This window comes from Frieseomelitta varia, unplaced genomic scaffold (assembly GCF_011392965.1).
Source record: "Frieseomelitta varia isolate USP_RPSP 00005682 unplaced genomic scaffold, Fvar_1.2 scaffold_483, whole genome shotgun sequence".
Taxonomy (NCBI): Eukaryota; Metazoa; Arthropoda; class Insecta; order Hymenoptera; family Apidae; genus Frieseomelitta; species Frieseomelitta varia.
In genome coordinates, this window is record NW_025110238.1 from 104815 (window position 1) to 126611 (window position 21797).

The 21797-nt window shown below is 41.1% G+C and overlaps 2 protein-coding genes across 5 annotated transcripts in view; one reads left to right on the plus strand and one right to left on the minus strand.

Annotated features, from left to right (window-relative positions):
• The window catches only part of LOC122532917 (Down syndrome cell adhesion molecule-like protein Dscam2), a 187235-nt gene that overhangs the window by 19527 nt on the left and 145911 nt on the right, over positions 1–21797 (plus strand). For all 3 annotated transcript variants that reach the window (XM_043662107.1, XM_043662108.1, XM_043662109.1), the window contains exons 3-6: positions 14869–15117; positions 15355–15413; positions 16016–16296; positions 16375–16433. The gene's annotated coding sequence lies outside the window, so the exon portion shown is untranslated. The remainder of the gene's footprint in view (positions 1–14868; positions 15118–15354; positions 15414–16015; positions 16297–16374; positions 16434–21797) is intronic.
• On the minus strand, positions 1771–10029 carry LOC122532918 (zinc finger protein 423). Of its 2 annotated transcripts, none has more exons than XM_043662112.1 (2): positions 9954–10029; positions 1771–5325 (listed from the first exon to the last, which is right to left on the minus strand). In XM_043662112.1, exon 2 carries the CDS (start codon positions 5264–5266, stop codon positions 1877–1879), a length of 3390 nt encoding a protein of 1129 aa, XP_043518047.1. In that variant the 5' UTR covers positions 5267–5325; positions 9954–10029; the 3' UTR covers positions 1771–1876. The 2 variants fall into 2 exon arrangements, with proteins under 2 accessions (XP_043518047.1, XP_043518046.1); XM_043662111.1 differs by lacking the exon at positions 9954–10029 and adding an exon at positions 9580–9635.

Consider the following 21797-nt stretch of genomic DNA (forward strand, 5'->3'; position numbering starts at 1 on the left):
TTTTTTTGATTGATTCTCTTTCCGTCGGATTTAAAATTTAAATCGCGGGCATTGAAGGCCACGTTGGCCAGCCTTTCGTAATCGGCGAGGTCAATCGTAACGGACAGGCACGATACGATTACACGTATGAAAAAAGAAAGAAGAGAGGAAACGGCCATTACGAGGTCGAGAGGATTATCGTGGTACACGAATTGTTTTCTGTGTGTGTATACGGACAGCAGAAATAAACGACATCACGCCGTGGACACTCGGATCGTATCCAACTTCTATTCCGACTCCTATATATGGCGGTAACGAAATTTTGATTCTCAATTTCATTCAGCTGCAAGGCACGAGGTTGAAAGGCGTCATTTCAGGAAGGAACTTCGCGTTTCCGACGCCGGTTAGACGCTCGCTATTTCTTGTAAACGACTAGAACTATGTAAAATCTTACGGTTTAGATAGATAATCAGACAGGCGCGTACAGCATCAATCGTAAATTTAAATTACGAAACGGGGGGTATCGTACAGTCGTAAGTGTTCTCGAAATGTGGTCGATTTGTCCCTTCCAAAAACGGGAAGAGATCGATTGGCGTATTATTTGATATCCTCCGCGGCTTGCGCAACGTTATATCGATATATTTATTTTAATTCTATGCGATGCGTTGGCTGTGTATACGATTGTACTTTTTGTTACGGGTTATACTGTGTCGACCCTGAGTTGATTGGCTTTCACTGCTCGTTGATACTTAAATATCGTAACCGTAGATTTAATCATGCTCGCCTCACGGTTACGGTAATTACGCTTCTTTACGTTTTCCTTTTTTCTTTTTCTTTTTTATCGTCACCTTTTTTCTCTCTCTCTTTCTCTCTCTCTCTCTCTCTCTCTCAATTCGCACGTTATTCATCATATATTAACGCGTCTACATATAAATACTTCTATAAATCTTCTTCCCTACCTTTCAACTTTGCTTATACATATATGTGTGTGTGTGTATGTATATATATATATATTTATATTTATATTTATATTTATATTTATATTTATATTTATATTTATATATAAAATATTGACTAGCACGATCGCGAAAAATGAAAAAAAAAAAAAATCATCGATATATCGACGACGTCCGACTAACATCGATACGACCTCGCGTATAATTCTTTTGTTTCTCTTTCTATCTTGTGACGCTCGTAATTCCTGGACTTGAGCAGAAAGCAAAATTACGGGATCACGAGAATAATCGAAACGAACGAACAAAAGATGCTACTGCTCGAAACGTTAGACACAGTCTAGGATGTTCTCTTCGGAGGTCGCGTTTAAAATAGGAACTTTTTTTGATCACCCGTTCGTGTTGGTTATACGATTATATTATATACAGTAAAACGTTCCCGAATCGGAACGCTATAACAACGGTGGCCTTGAAACGCGGGATCCGTTTTCTCGTACTATCTATCAAAAAATTAATCCAAGAAGTCGTTGTTTAAAAAAATATTCAATAAATACTCTGTACATATGAACGTTACACGTCGTATGAAAGAAAGTCATGGAACAAGCAAACGACAGACAGATACACGTACGTAAAAAGAAAGGACCGAAATTTCCCGATCCTCGCGTTCACCGCGCGATAAAAGCGTATGATGAGAACGGCAAATATCCAGGAAATATTCGCAGTGAGGATCGTTATCACCAAGATAGTCACGCCGGTACGCGAAACAACGAATGAATGGTGGGTGTACCTTTCGAAACGAGCCACGTATATGAAAAATATATATAAACTTTCCCTAACTATTCCCTTACACTTTACATAGGAACTTATAACACGTGCTCAAATCGCAGACGTAGAAACGAGTCGTATAATATCCGTAGGAGTAGTGATGCAAAGAAGGAAGAGTTTCAAGCAGGACTGAGGGTGAAGGACGCGGTGAACGCGTTGTTGATTCTCGACTTAACCGGCAAATAGACCAAAGCCGGCGCGAATCGCCTCTCCGAGCTGGACTCCTCTCCAGCTTGCATCGTGTCCTGTTCCTCGATTAGAAACGGCTGCATGATCGTCTTGTCAGGATTCGAATTCATGTCCTGCGGCGTCGCGTAGCAAGCTGGCACCTTGTGCTTATTGGCAACGTCTTTCAGAGTTCTGCTGAGCTCGGCGAGCACGCTATCGGTAGGATCGCTGATCGTTCTGTGGTCTTTCCTCACGTGCTTTTTGATCCTGTTCAAGTTGGTCGTCGCGTAGCCGCACTGCGCGCATTTATACACACCGTGAGGCGTGACTTGCACCGCCGTTTCGTCCTGTCGTTTGTTTCCCGTCGGATCGGGGGGAATATGTTGACTGGCAATGGCCTGCGAATTGTTCTCGGTGCGATCCTCCTTTGCCTCCACGTCGAGTTTCTCTTTGGCTTCGTTCAACTTCTCCGCGTCCAGGCTTAAATTGTTAAACACAGGGGGTTGAAAATGTGGCAGCAAAGTGGGGAACTGGTGCGACGCGAGTAGATGCTGATGCAACATCTCCGGCTGATGAAAAGCTTGCGAGCAGACCGGGCACTGCAGCGATTTGTCTCCTTCCATGTTGTCGTGCGAAATCACGTGAGACCTTTCGTGAAGAAAGAGGAATGGCAGCACGGTAGTCGTGAAATTGCAATAGGAGCAACGATAGCTTTTCAGCTGCTGATCTTCGGTAGACGACCCCAGTAAATTCGACAGAACTTGATTACCCAAGCCAGTGTAGTCGGTGGACTTGAGTTGTTGCGACATTTCAAATCCATTCGGTATCTTCAGGTTCGAGCTCTGTTGAGCACTCTTCGATGTTATGTTTACTGCTCTGTTCCCTGATTTCGGCATCGTTTGATACTGTTGCTCCATTTCGCGCCACTTGTCGACACCTGTTTTCCCATGATCACCCATCAGGTGTGCCTTTAGCCACTTTACACTACGGAACCTCCTGCTACAGATCGGACAAACCTCTGTAAAGTGAGTGAAGTATCTGTGGCTCAGATCACCGAGCTGTTCCGGTTTCAAAGCAGCATCGTCCGCGCTCGTTGTTTCGTGGGCCTCCTGTTTCACCGAACTGGCAGTATTTTCATCGACTATGCCGTGAGTGTTGTGCTTGTGAACGCGCAGAAAGTACTTGCTGCACAGCTCCTTGTTGCAAATGTTGCATATCACACCTCCGATCTGGGCTCCGTTCTCGATCTCGATGCCGTGCATTCTTTGCATGTGCGTCTTCATGAAGTACTTATTGCACAACTCCTTGTTGCATATCTCGCAGTAGCTGGACGTGGGCGTCATCGACGTGACTTTCCTCTCCGTCGGAGTTTGGCTGGTCGAATTCGTATTGGTCGTTGTCGCCGTAGGGGTGTGAGGAAGAGTGGTGTTCGAAATCGGTGGTTGATGTTCGTCGGCGATGTGCTTCCTGAGAGCGTCTTGGCTCGCGTAATCCTTGCCGCAGAGGGCGCAGAACGCGACGGTTGTGGTTAACGGTGATTTTTCTTGCGGCGAGGACGTTGAATCTTCTTGGCTAGCTCCGTGCTCCGTTATCATATGAATATGCAACGCAGCTCTGGTCTCGGATTCTTTTCCGCACACGTTGCACGATAACCCCTTGCTAGACTTAAGCCCGTTCAACTGCAACAGCATCGTCTGCAATTTCTGAAGATCCTCCGAGATCGAGTCGTTTCGTTGATCGGCCGCGTCCAACTCGCAGTCTGGCCTGGGCGACTGCTGCTCCTCGCTCTCGTGCATCTTCCGACAGTGTGCTTGATACAGGCCAATCGTCTGGAAACGTATCCCGCACGATTTGCACTCGTAGTCGTCGCCGGCTGCTCGTTCGTTCGACTCCGTGCTACCAGAATTCGACTCCGTCACGATCAGATTCAACGGGCTGGTCTGCACTTGATGCCAGCTGGGCGCCGTTCCTTGATTACTGGGCGATCTCTCGTTGTCATGAACGACGATGCCGTGCCTCTTCATTTTGTGCGTACGCAGGAAGTACTTGTTGCAATACTCTTTGCAGCATATCTCGCAGAACGCCTCCGGATTAATAACGCCCAAACGACGAAGCCGATCGGCGCTGAAACCCGAGTCCCGTGCCTGCTGAATCGATTGAGGCGATAGATGCCTGGGCGCTGGTACGAACGTCGCGTCCTCCTGCTCTATCCCGTACTCTTGTTTAAACAACGTCTCCATACCACCGAGGCTGTCCCTCGGGGTGTCCCTGTCCTCCTCGTTTTGCGACAAATTGATGGACTGCGACTCCTGCGACTGATCCAGCAGCTCGGTGTGCATCTTTTGCTTGTGTTTGCGCATCGATTCCTCGTTCTTGAAACGCTTCTGACAGAGATCGCACGCGACGGTCGGCGTAGGTGGCGTAGGGGGTAGTTCGAGCTTAATCACGTTACTAGAATAGTTGGTAGGGAACAATGGCCCTGGAATGCTATTGTCCATGGTGCTAGGTCCCGGCGAATCGGCGTAGATGCCGTGCTTGTTCGCTTTGTGCGTCTTGAGGAAATACTTGTTGCAGAATTCTTTATTGCACAGATCACAGTACGCTTCCGGATTAAAGATCCTGACCGGCGTTGGTCCTAACGACGGTTTCACCATCGAACCGGAATCTGTTAACGGGAACGCGGGCACGGGTAAATATTGCGCCAACGCGCTAGGAAAGCCAGAAAGGATTTGCAAGTGGTTGGGCAACGGTGGGATTTGATTGACCGATCCGAGCATCCAGGATTCCTCGTTCTGCGTCTGCATTTGTGCGTTGTGCGATTGCACGTGTTGCCCGCTGGCTAGCCAATTTATCGCGAAGTCCTTCACGCTAAGCAAATTAACGGGATTCTCGGATTGGTCCAGCTGCTGAGACGATTCTTGTTTGACCGCGGCATTCGGAGACCTATTTCGACTCTGACTCGCGGAGCCGTGCTCATTGTCGAGGTGAACGTTCAGCGTTTCTTTACTGTCGAAAAACTGACTACAGTATTTGCAACGGAATTCGTTAGTCAGGTTCTCGTCCCTTATCGACGATTGACACGGCACGGGTGATTGCGACGACAGCTTACCTTCGCTGTCCTCGTCCTCGTCCTCGTCCTCGTTCGATTCCTCGTGCGCGCCGGGCACCAACGTCGAGGAGAATCTCACGGGCGTCGTTTGTTTTCGCCTCTTCTTCGGCCCGGTCGAATCCACGTCGAAACGAAGACGTTTCCTCGCGTCGCGTTCACCGCAACTCGATCCGTCGCTGTCCAATTCCGTCAACTCCGATATCGTCGTCTCATGCGCCATCGTTGAGGACATCTTTCCAGGACGTGACAGCGTCCCGATCCCGCACCACCTTATCGATCACTCTCGTCGCTCTGCCGAACAAAAATCAACACCCCTTGATCGTTATTGTCATTTGCATTCACCTAGCCTTCGCGACATCGTCGCGACGTCGGCCGCCATCCTGCTTCCTTTTCTCGTAGAAAACATGAGATCGAACGACCGAGATCCTGGCATTCGCTAATAAAAAACGCGACCAGATCGATGGAATTCTGAAATTTCATCCGTATTCCTGGTTCTGTTTCACCGTTTACGTATTATCGCGACGAGATAGATAGACAGGAGATGATAGATACGGATGAAAATAGAACTGCCTAACGAGCGTCGTGCAGAAAGAAGTACGCGCAAGTTGACGGCCTTTGCCTCGACGAGACACCCTATACGCGAATGAACAGAGCCAGAAAAGGGAGACGTTTGGGGAACCTACTATATGACTCATATACGTACGTCCATACTTTAGGGCTGAATTCAGAGGATAGTACGAATATGCATTTCAGAAGCTCCGTAATTACTAATTGAAGTTGACAGACCCGTGCCTCCTGTCACGAAAATAATGGCCAGGTCGTTGAACCGTGATAGCTTCTGACTAGTGGTAATGCCCGCGGCGAGACCGAACGACAGCAAGCGAAATTACACGATCGAAGAATTGCGGCAAAAAGAAGAAAGGAGAAGAGGAAACCGGGGGGAATCATATTTTTGAAAATATTACGACACAAGTTTCCTTACCGATAAAGAAAAAGAAAAGAGTTCTTCGTAAAAGATTAAACGCCACCGATTGAAATCGTTCGAGGAACATCCTTGTCTCGAGACCGTCCAATAAACATTGTTGAATGTAAACATAGCAGCTTCGAAACAGCACAATTCCATTGAGTATCACGTAGAACTTTATCGCGCATTTTTATCGAAGAAATCGCGCGTAAACAGCACTTTCTTGTTAAAACTATATACACGTAGCACGTAGCAGGTCCGGGCGAGCAACAATCGTTTCCTCGCCTGCTTTCTTTCTCCTATCCAAGACGTCAAGAATGCTCGAAATGCGTTATTGGCACGTGGCATCAAGGAGGGTAGGTAAACCGAGGGGTTACCTATGCTGTTGGTCAGACGAACCCTCGAAAGAACGAGCTACTCGATATAAATTTTACGATTTCCACGGGACGTCTCGGCCAAACGAGGGGCTAAGAGGAGGGTATTTTTACTCAAAGATATTCGTTCGTTCGTGCTAAAACTGCTCGGAGGGATGAAATTGGACTAAAGTTGGTTGTCGAATAAACGGAGGGAGACGCGGTGAATCCTTAAACGGAATCGAAAGGGACAACTGCCCGTGTTACTGTGTACAAGTACTCTCGACCGAGAGATCTTTAAAGATCTCGAAAAGGTGTTAATCTATGATGCTCGGCACGCTTACGCCTCTGTGAACTCTCCCAGGTTACTGTTAGGTGCAGGCACGGTGCCCTATGAAGGGCCTGTCACATCGTTTTCGTCCCTACCACCTTCAGAGAGCCATCACACGAATGTCCCTCCCCACCACGTTAACGAAGCATCGTTTGCTACATTCCCTGAACAGATGATTTTCGAACTGTTTCGATTGATTCCGCCCCGATTCGAGGATCAAAGGCCAATCGCGTTCGACTGAAAGATTTGACGATTTAACGGAAGGAATAATCCGTCCTTGTGTAATTATCGAAAAGTCGGTTGTCTGTTGCTTCACGTTTCTGTCTTTAACCGGGTATGCTTTATCTTTGAACACCTGGAGCTTTCCACATCCAAAGTTTGGTATTTTTCATGTTAAAAAACTTCGTTTCACATATATCCTATATGTATATCACCTATATGTATATTTTGTAGTCGGGACGCTGTACGCGTTACCATTGAGTTTTCTGAAATATATCCTGAACGTTAATTGCAAAAGTTCGGATCCCGTGTGTACGCGTCACCTTTCGGCATCGACAATGACGCAGGATCATTATTCGAAATTTGGATCGGCCGCCTGTCAGTGTACAGAAATTGGATTACGCGGGGGTTGAAAAATAGGCCGGGACCAGAGGGGCGGATGGTTGCGAGGCAAAACCCGCATTTCTGCGTAACGTTTGACGGATTTTCGAAAAATACGCGTAAATACGCCCGTATGGTATGCCGTTGGCCCCGCCGACTGTATTGTGGAAAAGCCTTTGCACCGTTTCTAGCCGAAATTGGATGAATGACATATCGAACGAACGATAAAAGGGAAGGGGACTCGAGGGGCATTTCATAGTTCTCGAAAGGGTGTCGAGAAAAACATGTTGTTAAAGAGTGGAAAGCACGACGCAGAAAAAGGGGGATAGAAGGAAATAACTATCGCGCGCGTTTGCGATACGAAGGGACGGCCAGCGAAAGAGGTATTATCGTGGATGCACGGTGTCTTGCATATGCTCCTCTTCTGAAATCGTTTCCTGAAATCGTTTCGTGGCGCTGTCGCGTGGGCGTGCTACACCTTGGTAAACAATGTTTCAACTTGCGACAAAATGCGACGATGCTGCGACAACATATGCCGCGTACGCTGATGCGTGATGCGGTCGCAGCTGACTCCTTCAGCCGCGTCGTGGAACGATGGCACGATAAATTATGCGTTTTCGGCGAGGGTTTGCACGGTAATTAATATTGAATGCGGTGAATCGATATGATTCGACGAAACAGCAGGCTGTGTACGAGATTGTCGGTCAAGATGCTCGACTTCTACGTCGTTTCGTGTTTTATATCTGTTTCACCTGTTTTCGCCGTAACCCGTTTCTTGGAAACAAAGCACATACGCGTGTATTTGCGCAAGAAAAGGCGATAAAAAGAATAGACGGTATTTGTAGAAACGCGCGAGATAAGATTGTCCTCCATGGGATCAGATCATCGAACTCTTTTAAAGACAAACCGAGCGGGAGCGGCAGTAAGAACCGGAATTTCTGGAATCGATAAGACGACGAGAGGGGTAAATTATGAAAGTATCGCGTCCGGTCGTTCGATCATCCCGGTTCTCCGTGTAGAAAAAGAAAAGCTCGCGGAGTTTTTGCGTTGATACTAAACGTGCGTGTGTTCGTTCGGAACTGTAACCTGTGTATATGTGTGTGTTTGTGTGTGTGTGTGTGTGCGCGCGTGAGTGCGTTTATATGTGATTTCAGTAGAGGCCTATTGATCGAGCAGCGAACTTCACTGGTTCGCACACGCGCATAAGTCTGTCCGTAAACAAGACAAATATCATCGCGCCAGTACTGAAAATCTATCCACCCACCCGCTCCTCGCTTTCTTTAAACATCTAGCATGCTTCGTCTCGCCGGTTCGACCTTCTTTCTCGTGATTGACGTCTCTGCAATTGCGAATCGCTGAGGGCCAGCCGAGCCGGTTGTATCTCCGCTTTTAAAGTTTCAACGAGGAAGTGAATTTGTAAAAAGATACGTAGCTTCATTATACTGTTGAATCAATTACTTCGCTCGGACTCGTTGAGACTTACATACGACACGTTTTACGAGAAAATTTCTTTCTTCCAAGATTTGTATCTTCGGCAATTTTCAAAATACTAGCGCGTTTTAAATAAAAAAATGTACGAATGAAATTTAAAAGGTACACAAACTGGAGGACGAGATAATTTAGATAATTTTCTTCCAGACGTTGTATCGGAAATAAGTGAAAATATGTATTTTTTTTTGGAAAAGTATTCAACACGCTCACGCGATCGTGGTCACATTAACGCCAGTGGCGTGTTATATTCGTACCTGAAATAAATATGTAAAAGGTGCGATTGACACGAAGGTGGGGAAAGTTGGATCTGCGCAATGCGTGTCGTCGGATGAACCACGTGGAGTATTCGCATGCAAAAGACGTCGACGGATATCGGACGGCCTCTTAGTCTTCGTCGAATAGGCAACGGTGTAGCGTCGTTTTAGAAATTCAATGCTCCAAGTCGCTGGTTTCTTCGTATTTACTCATCGATAATTTCAGTGAATTTTAATTAATCGTACACGATTTCTAAGAATTTCTAAGAATTCCATAGAGGAAAATTCATCGCGAGAACCGCGAAGGCCGAATGTGAGGATGTACAGGAGCAGTTGCACATACTGTTGCGCCAAGTTTATTTACGGAAAACGGACGAAATTCAAAGGACGCTGATGATTCGTCGTTACTGATGGTTTGAATAAAAGATAAGCAGCATTTGCATTGACGACGGTGGTTGGAACAATTGAATGGCAATGAATTATAGTGATGATCTCTATTTACTAGAGATACACAAGCCTTTTTAGTTTAGAAAGTCCTCGTTAAAGACTTACCGTAATCAGAAGCAACTTTCCCACGTGAAAGAATTCGAAACGTTCACGGTTAGTTGATTTCTCGTCATTATCCATTTATTAATTATAGTGATACGGCGATGACTCCTGTCCAATAAACGAGGCACGAGCTCGCGACTGATAACGGCGACGATAACGACGACAACATCACTTTATTCACTGCGCACTGAAACACGAGAAAAACAATGGAAAACGTCTAAAGTATACTCTCTCGTCGTCTCAAGGGCTTAATTCGAAACTAAGAATTTCGAAAATAGAAGGGATGGAAAGAAAAAAAAAAAAAAAAAAGGAAAAGAAAAGCAACGTTAGCGAGGAATTGCGAGGAACGACAATTGCTTACGGGTCTTTCTACTTACTATTGTTTTGGCCATCGTGCCACGATGGCGGCCATACTTGATATGAGAAAGTATCCCCCACATTGTCCACGGCCATCTACTAATTCCCCCATACACCCCCGCGCTGATTCAACCCCCCATCCCCGCTACCGTCCCCATACCCTAGCTTCTAGTCCCCCAAGTGAACTCACCCCTTACTCTCTGCCACCCTCTTTCAAAGTCAGGGACGACATCTTCCTAAGCTCTTGTTGGCTCCTTGCGTTTTCTTCAACTTATTTTTCTTCCTTACGACGTTTAAGCTCTGTCTTGTAAAATTGATGCTCTTTGATACCATCATTTTTGTACGATAGACGTATCTATTTGATTGACACCTATGATATGAAATTAATGTCAATTTCCACGATGTTAAATCCACATTGTAAGTTTCTCTGACCGATGCAACGTTCGTTTTTTGTTTCGAAGATTCGTTAATGATTTTCTCAGGATAGATGTTGAAGGAAGATTTTTGCGCGTACGTGGAAAGGTGGAGGGTGTTTGGAGGAAGGTAACCCGTCACTGAGAAAGTCTTTCTTCGTTAAGGCACTTCCTCCTTTCTCAGACTTACGCACCTGCACACACGTGCGTTAAAAAAGGCGCTCACCCACAGACACAAACATATCGGCGCGTCTCAAAGCTATCACCGTCCTCCTCGCGACTCAGCACGAACAGTCTTTTACCCCAGTTCACAGTCCTTCCTACACCCCGGAGGTAGGCCTGGTGAGGGTAAAGGATCCGAAAGAGAAGGGAGACGAAATGAAGGAAGAGGGAAGAAAGCGAAGCGGAAAGAGAAAGTGACGGAAAGCGGCAAAGGGGGGAAAGGGGAGGGGCGCGTGGGGTGGCATTTTTACTGGTCACTCGGAATTCGGTTCTCCCACTACGCGGAATCAGATGACTCTCCCTTCATCCCCTCTGAACTTTCCATCTGCCTCGACCCTGTGTCACCCCACTTCAAGCTCTAACCCAGCGACTACCCTCACGCAGCAAATTAGTTTAGCCTCACGGACAAGTCCGAACTGGTACGAGCCTCCTCTCAGGAGTTTCCTTCCATTCCACGGGAAATGACGCGCAGAATCTCGCGAAAGACACTCGCACCTACGCGAAAGAGATATTTTTTTTCGAAAAGTACTCGAGGGAGCTCGATGACCAGCCGATGTTTCCTTTCTTCTTCTCTCCTTTTCGCATTGCCGTCTCGCAGTTTGGTATCCAAAACGAAATTACGCTCCTCTTTCTCTACTTTCTTGTTAGTGAAAAATATTGCAAGTACATGTATCTAAGTAAAAATAGTAACGCGATGTTTATTCATTTTATTTTCTGTTAACAGTACATACCATCCTGGAATATCGTTTGTTAAAAAAGACGGTCAAACTCATTGTTTTTAAGACAGTTTGTTTTATTTCGCGGTCGTTTATTGACAGTTGTTACGATCGTTCGATCGCTATCTGTTTGGCTGATATTCAGTATCGATTATTAATGGTCATTGCCCACTACATTGTTTGGTCGTAAAGATTTTTCGCTGATTTACCAACACCTGTTAACTAAAATTAAGTACAACGCAGAAAATTCAGACTTTTAGCAGGCAGTGCCAAACTCAAGTATCAAACTCGTCGCGTTACATTGTCAGTGTTGTACTCAATGACAGGCACTATTTCACCCTCATGCACTTGCTTTATCATACACACAGTATTAAATTCCTCAGAGTGTTACATTCAAATGGAAATTTCGAACTCATCGATCAATCGTTCAAAGTCAATTTTCAATTAGTTCTTGATCACACGAAAAGTCAGTCGGCATTCATCTCGCGAATCCTCGATATTCTATTGTTTAAGCACTCCACGAACTTCGAAAAATGCTTGTAATTTTTCGTGGCATTATCGCAGCAAATGCATCATGCTTCGAAGAAGCGACCAAAAATAGAGTTCAACAAGTGCAACACTTGTATGATAATCCATTGCATGCAGTCGGGATAGAAAATTACCATTCTGCGAATAATTTATTGGAAAAAAATTGGACTCAACGTGGGTCACAAACATTTACGCGCGCATCCTTTTCTCTTACTAAACAAAATTACTCTGTCCGATATACAATTTGCTTTTCAGCCTGACCGAGTACCGAGTTCCTTGCAATTTAATCGTGGCCACGTCGCATTCATGGCACGTGTCTAATTACGGCACACCTGTCTCGCGGGATATTTTCTTTCTTTACCGATCAAAAATCGACAGGATAGCCGAGATAGTGAATTATTTAAAGGATAAATTAGAGCGGCTGGCCAATAGCGTTCAAGCGTAGGCTAGGGCGTTCCGCTTTTGCGGTTGCACACTTGTCACGCGATTTCGGTGCGGTATTGATAATGATAATGAAGTTACGTCTGTTTTCGTATTCGCTGTTCCAAATTAATGATATTACACGAGGACCGAGAACTTTGCGAGACATAGACCAATAATTTTGAATCGCATGATGCATTTCAATTGGCGGTCCGCGTCTGCTTCTGTCGTTTTCCCATCCTGCGATCTATTCCTGTTATTTATAGTTGTTACACTGAACTATACTATGGCGGCAATCGTATTCTCCCTTTTGCAATCGTGGAAAAGGAAGAGAGAAAAAAAAAGAAAAGAAGATAATCCTTTTGTAAAATTTCCGCGCATTGAACGGTAAAGTGCCACTTATCGATGCATCTAAATTCGAAAACGAATCGCCCTTTGTCCGAAGAGCTCGATAGCAAAAGAGATTCTGGTGCAAATTAATACGGTGAAAATGAATTGACGGATACGTTTCTCGAGCATGCGAGCTATCGTATATACTTTGGTCAGCTCTTATTTCGCGTTTTTTTTTTCGTTCCTCCCTCTTGAATAATCGAATCACCGATGGGAAAAAGAGCCGGCAAAAAATATGAACGAGTAGCCGTGTCACAGGATACGCGCCACACGGATGGCCACAGATTCGACAATTCAATAACGGTTGCTTTTTTTTTCTTAGAAAGATCGCGTGGACGTAGATTGCTGCATAAAGGGAGTAAAAAGAAAAAGAATGTATGTAAAAATTTAACTCATCATTTATTTATTGGTGACATTCATATAATCTAACGTAAATAGTATAGTTCCTATGATTACATCGTTTCGTTGCAATTGCGTTTCGTTCGCCTCAATGTTATGCAAATGTCACTTATTTTGAAATATTGTGACAGATAATGCAGTTTGTTTGATAATTTAGACGTAGATATTTATTGCAAGCAATACGAGTGCGAAAGTTTTGCGTATAATATTGTAACGAAGTTGCCTAACTTTTACGTTTATTTCAATTTTTTATACGTCGGTACACATAAAAAAGGATTTGAAGCGCAGATGTCTGAAAAACGCGAAGCCATAAACAGCCGGACAGAGAAAAAAATCTAGTAAAAAATTTGCTTTTCTTAGTACGGTTCTAATAAAAGGCAAACGTTCGTGAAATATAATCACCGAAAAGCGTCCCGGATCAATTCGGCATTATTAGCTCGAGCTAAAAGAGGGTCGTCCATTACTGGACAGCTGGACAATAGTAGTCCCATATTCGATTTTTTTGTTCTCTATCTCTAGACAGCGAATAGATACGTTATGCAGCCAATTTTGTCCACTTCATATGTATTCCGTATACGTATACTATACGGATATATATAGCAAACGATTATAGATAATTGGAAGAATATTTATTGTAACAAAAGTAACATTTTTTTCAGTTACAAGGTCTTTTTTTTATCGCATCGTTTTTCTTTGCAATTATTGATTCGTTAGCATTGAAAGAGAAATTCATTTAGAATTTACTTTCAGTGAGCTTTAACTTTTTATTATCTCTGTTATTTGTTGAAAATTGTTAAATGGGAAATAAATTGGTATAGGAACTTTTTGCAGTTTATGTTAAATTACCTAATAGAGTGTTACAAAACTGTTTAAATAATATTTTGCCTACGTTCGCAACGAGATACCTGTTTGCTTAGTAAATATAAGTAGTTTTTATCATGAATTTTCATGTCCCTTAAAATTGATGTAACGATACTGACCAACTTCTATTTTCAGAGCCCAAATTTACATGAATTTGCACTTAAATTGATTAAGAGATAAAATCAAATAGAAGTAAAATTCCATTTAAAAATATATGCAAAAAAATGTAGATTTATTTATATTTATAAATTACGAAAATAACAAATAATAATTTTTAAATTTATAATTATATCCAATTTTAACATCAATAATTGTAAAATAAACAAAGCATATGTAAAAGCATAGTATCTTGTAAGATTTTGTGTCACATTTTCTGATATAGCGATCGTTTTAAAAATTAGAAATTTTGTTTATAGAAGTTATATATATTCTGTTAGAAACGAAGAATTAAACATCTAATACATTTTGTCGCATTTCTGGAACTCTAAATCCTTTTTATCATTTCAGTATCATTTTCAACATTACCGATTCATCATAAAATGAGATTGCTTTATAGTAGTTGAAATGGTTAGTAAATTTTTATATAAAATTATATAAATTAGAATATAAAAAGAGAAAAGATACAAAATCAGTGTTGATTAAGGATAAAATAGTCCTGACATTTATATTTCTTCATATCCATTCGTGATCATTCTCATGTCACATGCGACGTTATCGATTCAGTACAGTGTGGTTTAAATTATAACAAAATTTTTCTATGAAATTAAGAATCCAATTAATGGTTTATTCATTAAATATGTATAAAGCAAAATATAGACACAAATATTATAGAAAAATAAAATTTTATATTTCGTATAATAATTTTTTCAACTGCAAAAATATTTTTTAAAATTCAATTTTTTCAAGAAATTGTTTATTACAGTGTACATGTACATATTTCTTTTTGTATATGTATTTAATTTTAATAAGTTTTTATTGTTATTTAGTCAGAAGCTGATATAATTCGTCGACCAGATGTTGAATGTCGCGCGTGCAATATTTCAATTTTGCGCGCGCTTTAAACGAAAGAGGAACCAATTGGCGCTAGCCAATAGGAAAGCAACGAGCTGACAATTTTGCGCAAGACAGTGTCACTTGTGCAGTGAGAAGTGTGGTGTCCACATGTATTGCTCCGTTCGACATGTCATTTCAACTGCTTCTAATGCGCTATCACCGTTTATAAATTACTTTAGCAGGTTCGTTTAACTCTTATGTATTTATTTAATACCTGTTTGCATATTGTCTCAACGTAATTGAATAGTTTCTCGAACTTGATATTCATACTTCGTTGATTGTTAGCGACAGTCAGAGTTACCAACCACTTGTATTGCGAACTTTTGAGACAAAATTTAAACGTGTTCGTTGTTTTATTTTAATATAATTAGTGTTAGCTTTGTATATTAATCTTAAATCCTTGGTTATTTTTTGTACAGGTTATTTGCCGAAATTTTGTACTTCGAAGGAGCACGAATGATTTTGCTATGCAGATTTGGTAATATTTGATTTACTGTTACAAAGGCAGACGTATATGTACATTATGGAGTCATGAATAATGGACGTTTAATATATGGGCAATTAATGTATACGTAGAATGAACGAAAAGTTGAAATAATTTCTACATTTCGAATACGTATATCCTTTGTAATAATGTTGTTTTTGAACCTCTCCGTTGATAACTTTGCCAGTAACTCGTAAACAAACATTATAACACAACATGTTTCGAGTCAAGACTAAACGCGTCTGTTATGATTTGTTTTTGTATCATACCTTGGTCTCTTGCGAGCATTCTCAAATATTTATTACACGTGACGTAGGTTAGTACGAGAAAACATGTTTCAATCTCTGATAATGAATAGTCACACAATTATAATAATGAATAATTTTAATATAATAGTTCTCTATTAATAAAATAGTAACTTATTAGTAGATTTGCAATTAGAAAAACAGCAGTATTTTTATGCAAATGCTCGTTAAAAAAAAAAGAAAGATGATATAAAAATGAAATATTTTACGTCTTCTTTTATATGATATCTTTCCCCCCTCCCCCCCTCCTTCTTTCCTCATTATACTAATATTTTACAATATTATTTTCAGGAAATTTTGGTGATCGCGCGCAATGCGATTGATAGAGTCAGTGTTTGTTACGTAAAATTATTTTTAATAGTTCTCAAAATGCAATAGCTTTTGCAGTGATTATAAATCCAGTTAGAGTTCATACGCGGAATTAGAGTCAGTGTTTGTTCGCCGAGGATAATTTAAACGGACACGTCAGTAGCTTTTTATTTTTAACATGAATATATATTTTAATATTCGTTTTCGGTATTAGAGTCATAAATTTTCACAAGAGGATCTAGTCTCCCCATTAAATCAAGAACGTAAGTGTCTCTGTTATACAGACACATTATATGTTTGTTTGATTTTGGCAAGTTATAATATTTCATTTTTTGTTAAAGGTTTTTCATAAATTACACTTTTGGATTCCCGTCTGTGGACTTCTTAAAGAGTTAAAAATGTAAGTATGCATTTTTGTTCTTCTAGTCACTCAGTCATGTAGGATGAAAAGTCCGAATTGACATGGTGACTGGTGTATAGATATATACGTAGAATTTGTTTCGAGCATAGTGACCATGGGTATTTATATATACTCGTGAGTAGTATTACATTTTATTTTTCATTGTTTATTTATTAGTTTAGGATAGGTTTTCTTGCACATCGGGTTTTTTTTTCATATTAATAATATGATATTGACCATTAAAATTTTATAATATTTAATATTAATATAATGTTAATCATCAGTATGAATGATACATATAATGATATAATAATATTAATTGATAATCTGTGGTCGAAAATATATTCATCACAATTACATTTATAATCAGAATGAATTCAGAATGTTATCCACATCAATATTGAAATAATTTTTATTTTATTCAATAATCTGTGATAATGAGTGGAGAAGTCAAATGTCCTCCGATTTCGTTGTAATAAAGATTGTAATGATCATTATTACAATAATAATGATAATACATATTCTGAATAATTTTAATAACAAAACATTTTTAATTTCATCTTTTATTCTCTCATAATAATATTTTAAATGATTTAATTGACATTATGAATGTATAATAATTACAATTAATTTAAAATACAAAGATATTGAAATTCAACCTTTCCGTACAAAAATATATTAAATTTAATGTGCAAGAGGAAATTTTGCGATGTGTAAATTTCGAAATCAAAGCAGCTGTACAACTGCTTTCATGCTTTCGACAATGCGCTTTGATGAAGAGATCACCCGAGGTTATTTGTATTAATATTTATTTCAGAGCTCATTGTTAGAACTTTTTCTTTCAATATTAGAATTCCAATAATTCATTAAAGCTTAATGTCAATTAATTGAATGATTGCTCATTGAATATTTTATTCTTTCAATATTAGAATTTTGGTGATTTATTAAATTAATAAAATAGAATACACAATACATTATAATTTGAGGTAAAATTAAAACATGCAAAATACAGAAATATTATCGGTATTACGATAAAAATTTTTAAAATTCTTTTTGTGTCTTTTCGCGTCTATTTCCATACAATTTTTGTTGTTGTTAATTCTACACATCGAGGAATAGACATTGACGTCTTATAAACAGATGAATATGTGATCAGTTGCAGTTATGTTTGTGTATATATTATTAAATATTAAATATTAAATAATTAAATTAGGACGACTTTCATTGAGTTCTGAAATTACAAAAATTTAGTTATTTTTTGCATTTAACTTTGGAAGCTTAAACTGATAATTATTATAAATTAGAGTGAAGGAAATGGTTAATTAAAAATTGTTTGTAATTTTATAATTAAATTTAGTTTTAATTCCAATCACTATTAATGTCATACTCGTATTCTAAATTGTATCGATAATGTCGCATGTGACACAAAAAGGGTAAAAGAGTAACGAGGAAAGGAATTCCCAAGAAAATGTCAAATGTATTCTGTATTTCACAACATAGCATAATCCTATATCTTGTTTGTAATACCAAATCATTTTAGAGTCGTGATGTAATCTATTCTTAATCTGTGATCTGTATTTTTTTTTGGAATTGTGCAAATAACGTGTATCGGTATAGCAGAAATCTTTTATAGGTAATACATGCGACTATAACTTCTGCCGATAAAATTTATTAAAATTAAATATTTAAAATATAAATATCGGTAAAAAGTATCGTTGAGAAAAATATTGAATATTCATATAATATTTATATAATATGTTACAAGCGGTTAAAATATTTTTCTCTTATACTTTATTTATTATTTTTTTTTTTTGAAACAAAACAAAATTGGAAATAATAATTCAGTTTTTTGTATGAAAGTTCCCAATATCATCCATAAAGTTTTTGTTGAAATCCAGTGGATCAAAATTCAATTTTTAAAATTCAACTCTTCATATATTTCCGGGACGTGATGTTTAGAAGTATTTCGATGCAATCGTAAAGGAATCGCTTCAGGGTAAAGTAAGCGCAATCTCCGCGTTTGTTCTTGTGGATAGGACCATAAATCAGTCAAGATGCACGATATCACTGGATCTGTTGCGCGAAAGGGTCGAAAACAATGAACCTTCCTAGGACAAGAGAGAGTACCGTTACTTGATCCAGTTACTAGCGGTGTTCCTTGAATGATCAAGGGGTTAGGATCGTCACGTACACGGTGCAGCGATGATGCCTTTTGTGACGAGGGCGGCAAGGACAAAAAAAAAAGCGCTCGAGCGTGCTTTCATGGGCGCACTAAAATATTCATTGTCTGAAAATGGGCGTTTGTTAGAGTGTGTATAGTCGCTCTGTGGCTCAAGTGGCGAGAGGTCTGAAATACAGCACGGCCGAGTAGGTGTGGAGGCGTTCCTATTATATCTCAAGGCACGAATCCGCTCGAGACTGGGGTTCACAACCCCACAGAAATTCAATATCTTGTTACGTGGACGCGTAATGGGTGTTCTTTCGATCGGTCGATGATGCCCACGACGAATTCAAACTCGAGTGCAACCGAGCTTCGTGATTGCAGAAATCTATTCTCGACATTTTCTTTCTTTCTTTCTTTCTTTCTTTCTTTTTTCTTTCTTTAGAGTTTGCTACTCTTCATATTCGCGCCGTGCAACTTTTTTTAATGGTAATGGAGAGGACGTTACACAAAATCGATCGTTCACGCGAAACGATAATTAGAATCGTTAGGATCTTCTTTTAATTGTGTTATCTGCTGAAAGATAGGTATTAATTGTAAACGTAATTAGAATAGGACGTTCATTGACATGTTAATTATCGATGCTACAGTACTGTCAGCACGATCAAATGAAACTGTCTCCAACTAAGTTATTTTTTAGTTTGGTAATTGACCATTTTAATTGAATTTCTTTCGAAACATTCTAGTTATTGACGAATTCGCAATTTATTTTTCTGAATAATTTTTCTGTACGTAAAATGTTCATTAAATAACAAACATGAATTTCCTGACAATTTAAATTTATCTACGACCATACCCGTGCGAGGAAACTTATAAAACATTGAAACAAGTAAATGGAGTTAGGTCAGGAAATAGAACGCAATTTATGATGCAAACAAGTCCCAATGGAGGTAGCTAGAAATTTCCAAATAGTCGAGTTAAAAATTCCTACAAAAGTTTCTACGAATTTTCTGGCAACGCGGCACCCTTCGAATATAATCTCGGTTGTAGCACGATAGAGCATACAAACGCCGGGTTTGACTAGGACCAAAAAGGGTTGTCTCTGATACGACGACATAGCGACCGGGCTTCCTTGCGATGAAGCACGTTGTTTCCTCCGAAGAATATGGATTTTATGCATGAATGAAGGGGCGAGGAGCCGGTGCACCCTTCGCTCCAACAATTTCCCTTACCCGTATGTCTTCGGACGACTAATTCGGGTACATTGCACCACTGTCACCACTACCGGTGCACGTGGCCAACGATGTCGCTGTCGCCGCACCTGCATCCGCGGCGAATTTGCATGCACAAGCACGACAATCCGCGTGTTTGCTCGTGTCGCATATTCGATGTAGACCGTATCGTCGACGTTGCTATCGCAACATTTTTTATTCCGTTCTCGTGTACACACCTTAAAAAGGGGCTCTTTTTTTTCGAAATCCTGCTTGAGGCTGCATAATTTCTCGCTTGCCTATCGAGACTTCTAGATTGCGGTAGAATCTTTGCGTCATATATAATAGATACGGTTGAAACAAGAGTTTTAAATCCACTTCAAACTTTCTCTGTACGTTTTCTCGGTGTACATTTCAGTTTCGACTAACAATTAACGCGAGTATTTTATATTTTTTGACACGAGGCCCAAAATATTTTCTCAATTACGTAATTTAGGCAGCGACCCGGTGAAACCCGAGCCGTATAATTATAATCGATGACACGGGCGGCCTCGATCCGGCAATTAAACCCGAAACGGCTACGAATTTTGACGGAGCGATGAAAATTTATTAAAGCAACGATAATTGCGTTCAATCCGACGGCAAACGCGCGCGATTCTTCTCAAATTGGAAATCCGCGCCCGGGGCGACGTCGGTGACGGGTCGCGTTTCGCATTCGGTTTTAACGAGGTTTTAACTCCGTCGAATCGTAAACGGCACATCTAACTATGTCACATTTTCTTCGGTCCATTCTTTTTTTTTTTTTTCTTTACCACCTCCCGTGAAATACGGAAGGTTCGCAGAGCCTAGTATGAGTATCCAGTATAGATCGATTCGAATAGATCGGCCGCAACTTGGAGATTTTTGAGACGCGAATGACGTCGATGCCAGCAGCTAGATCAAATCGGGGGGAGGGGGGGGGGTTCACCTAGCGTGCCGATTCGATTGATTTCCGATTCAGACGAGACTCCTTTTCTACCTATGGATAGACTATGGATAGTCGGCGCGAGTGAGACGATGCACGGTGGCTAGCGTGAGAGACACTAGGCAAACTAAGAGCCAGGGCGAGTTGGATAGATGAACAGAGAGAGAAAGAGAGAGCGTTAGACAGGAAGCGAGAGAGAAACAGAGGGCGGGAAAGGGATTCGAGGTGAATCTACCCGGCGCAGTGTGTACCTCTATTCAGAATCATGCGGCATGGCTCGTAAATGGAATAATCAGTGACACGAGGGAACATGGAATACGCTGTTGTCCCGGTTCTACCCCTCCGCCCCGGTTTCCCTAACCTCCTGCTTTCCTCTTTGCTTCTTCCTCTTTCCACCGATGTCGTTGTGTCAGCCATCATCCCCCACAACCAACCCCCGACCTCCCCCTCCCCCTCACTTCCACCCCATTATGGAAACCGTCCCTCCCCCTTGGTAGTTGCGGTGATGAATAATCCTCAGATCCACGACGAGACGGCAAGTTGCCGAGGTTAACAAGTGAAAACGTCAACGGCGGATGCGACGTGAACGGAGAAGCCGGGAGAAGCGCGGCGTACGCGCGCTCGCTCGCTCGCGCTCTGCCGTTTTCCTCGTTTTATCACGGCTGAGCGGTGACGAAATTCAATTCTCGTCGTGTGGCTGGCCCATCGGTGGCTCATTCTTCGCTGCGACGAAAGACCGAAATGAATGGTTCCCCCTCTCGAGATTATCCGGGACGTGGAGTCGCGATGCAGCGAATCCGACCGACCCGCCTGAATCCCATTGTGATTCGGTTCGAGGATCTCGATATTGTTTCGCGGTCGGTTTCGTTTCCCTCGATTTTTACACGGGGTGGAAATCGTCGTGAAAAACGTTGCCTTCAAGAACTTCTTCTAAAATGCTCGTTTGTCGTCGTGCTATTCGTTGCTGAAAGTCTGCGAATGTTTCCAGCTTTGTTTTTCTTCTTTTTTCCTTTCTTTTTTTTTTTTTT

Coding starts and splice junctions, on each gene's coding strand:
- LOC122532918 (XM_043662112.1), bottom strand. CDS start 5,266: ATGTCCTCAACGATGGCGCATGAGACGACGATATCGGAGTTGACGGAA.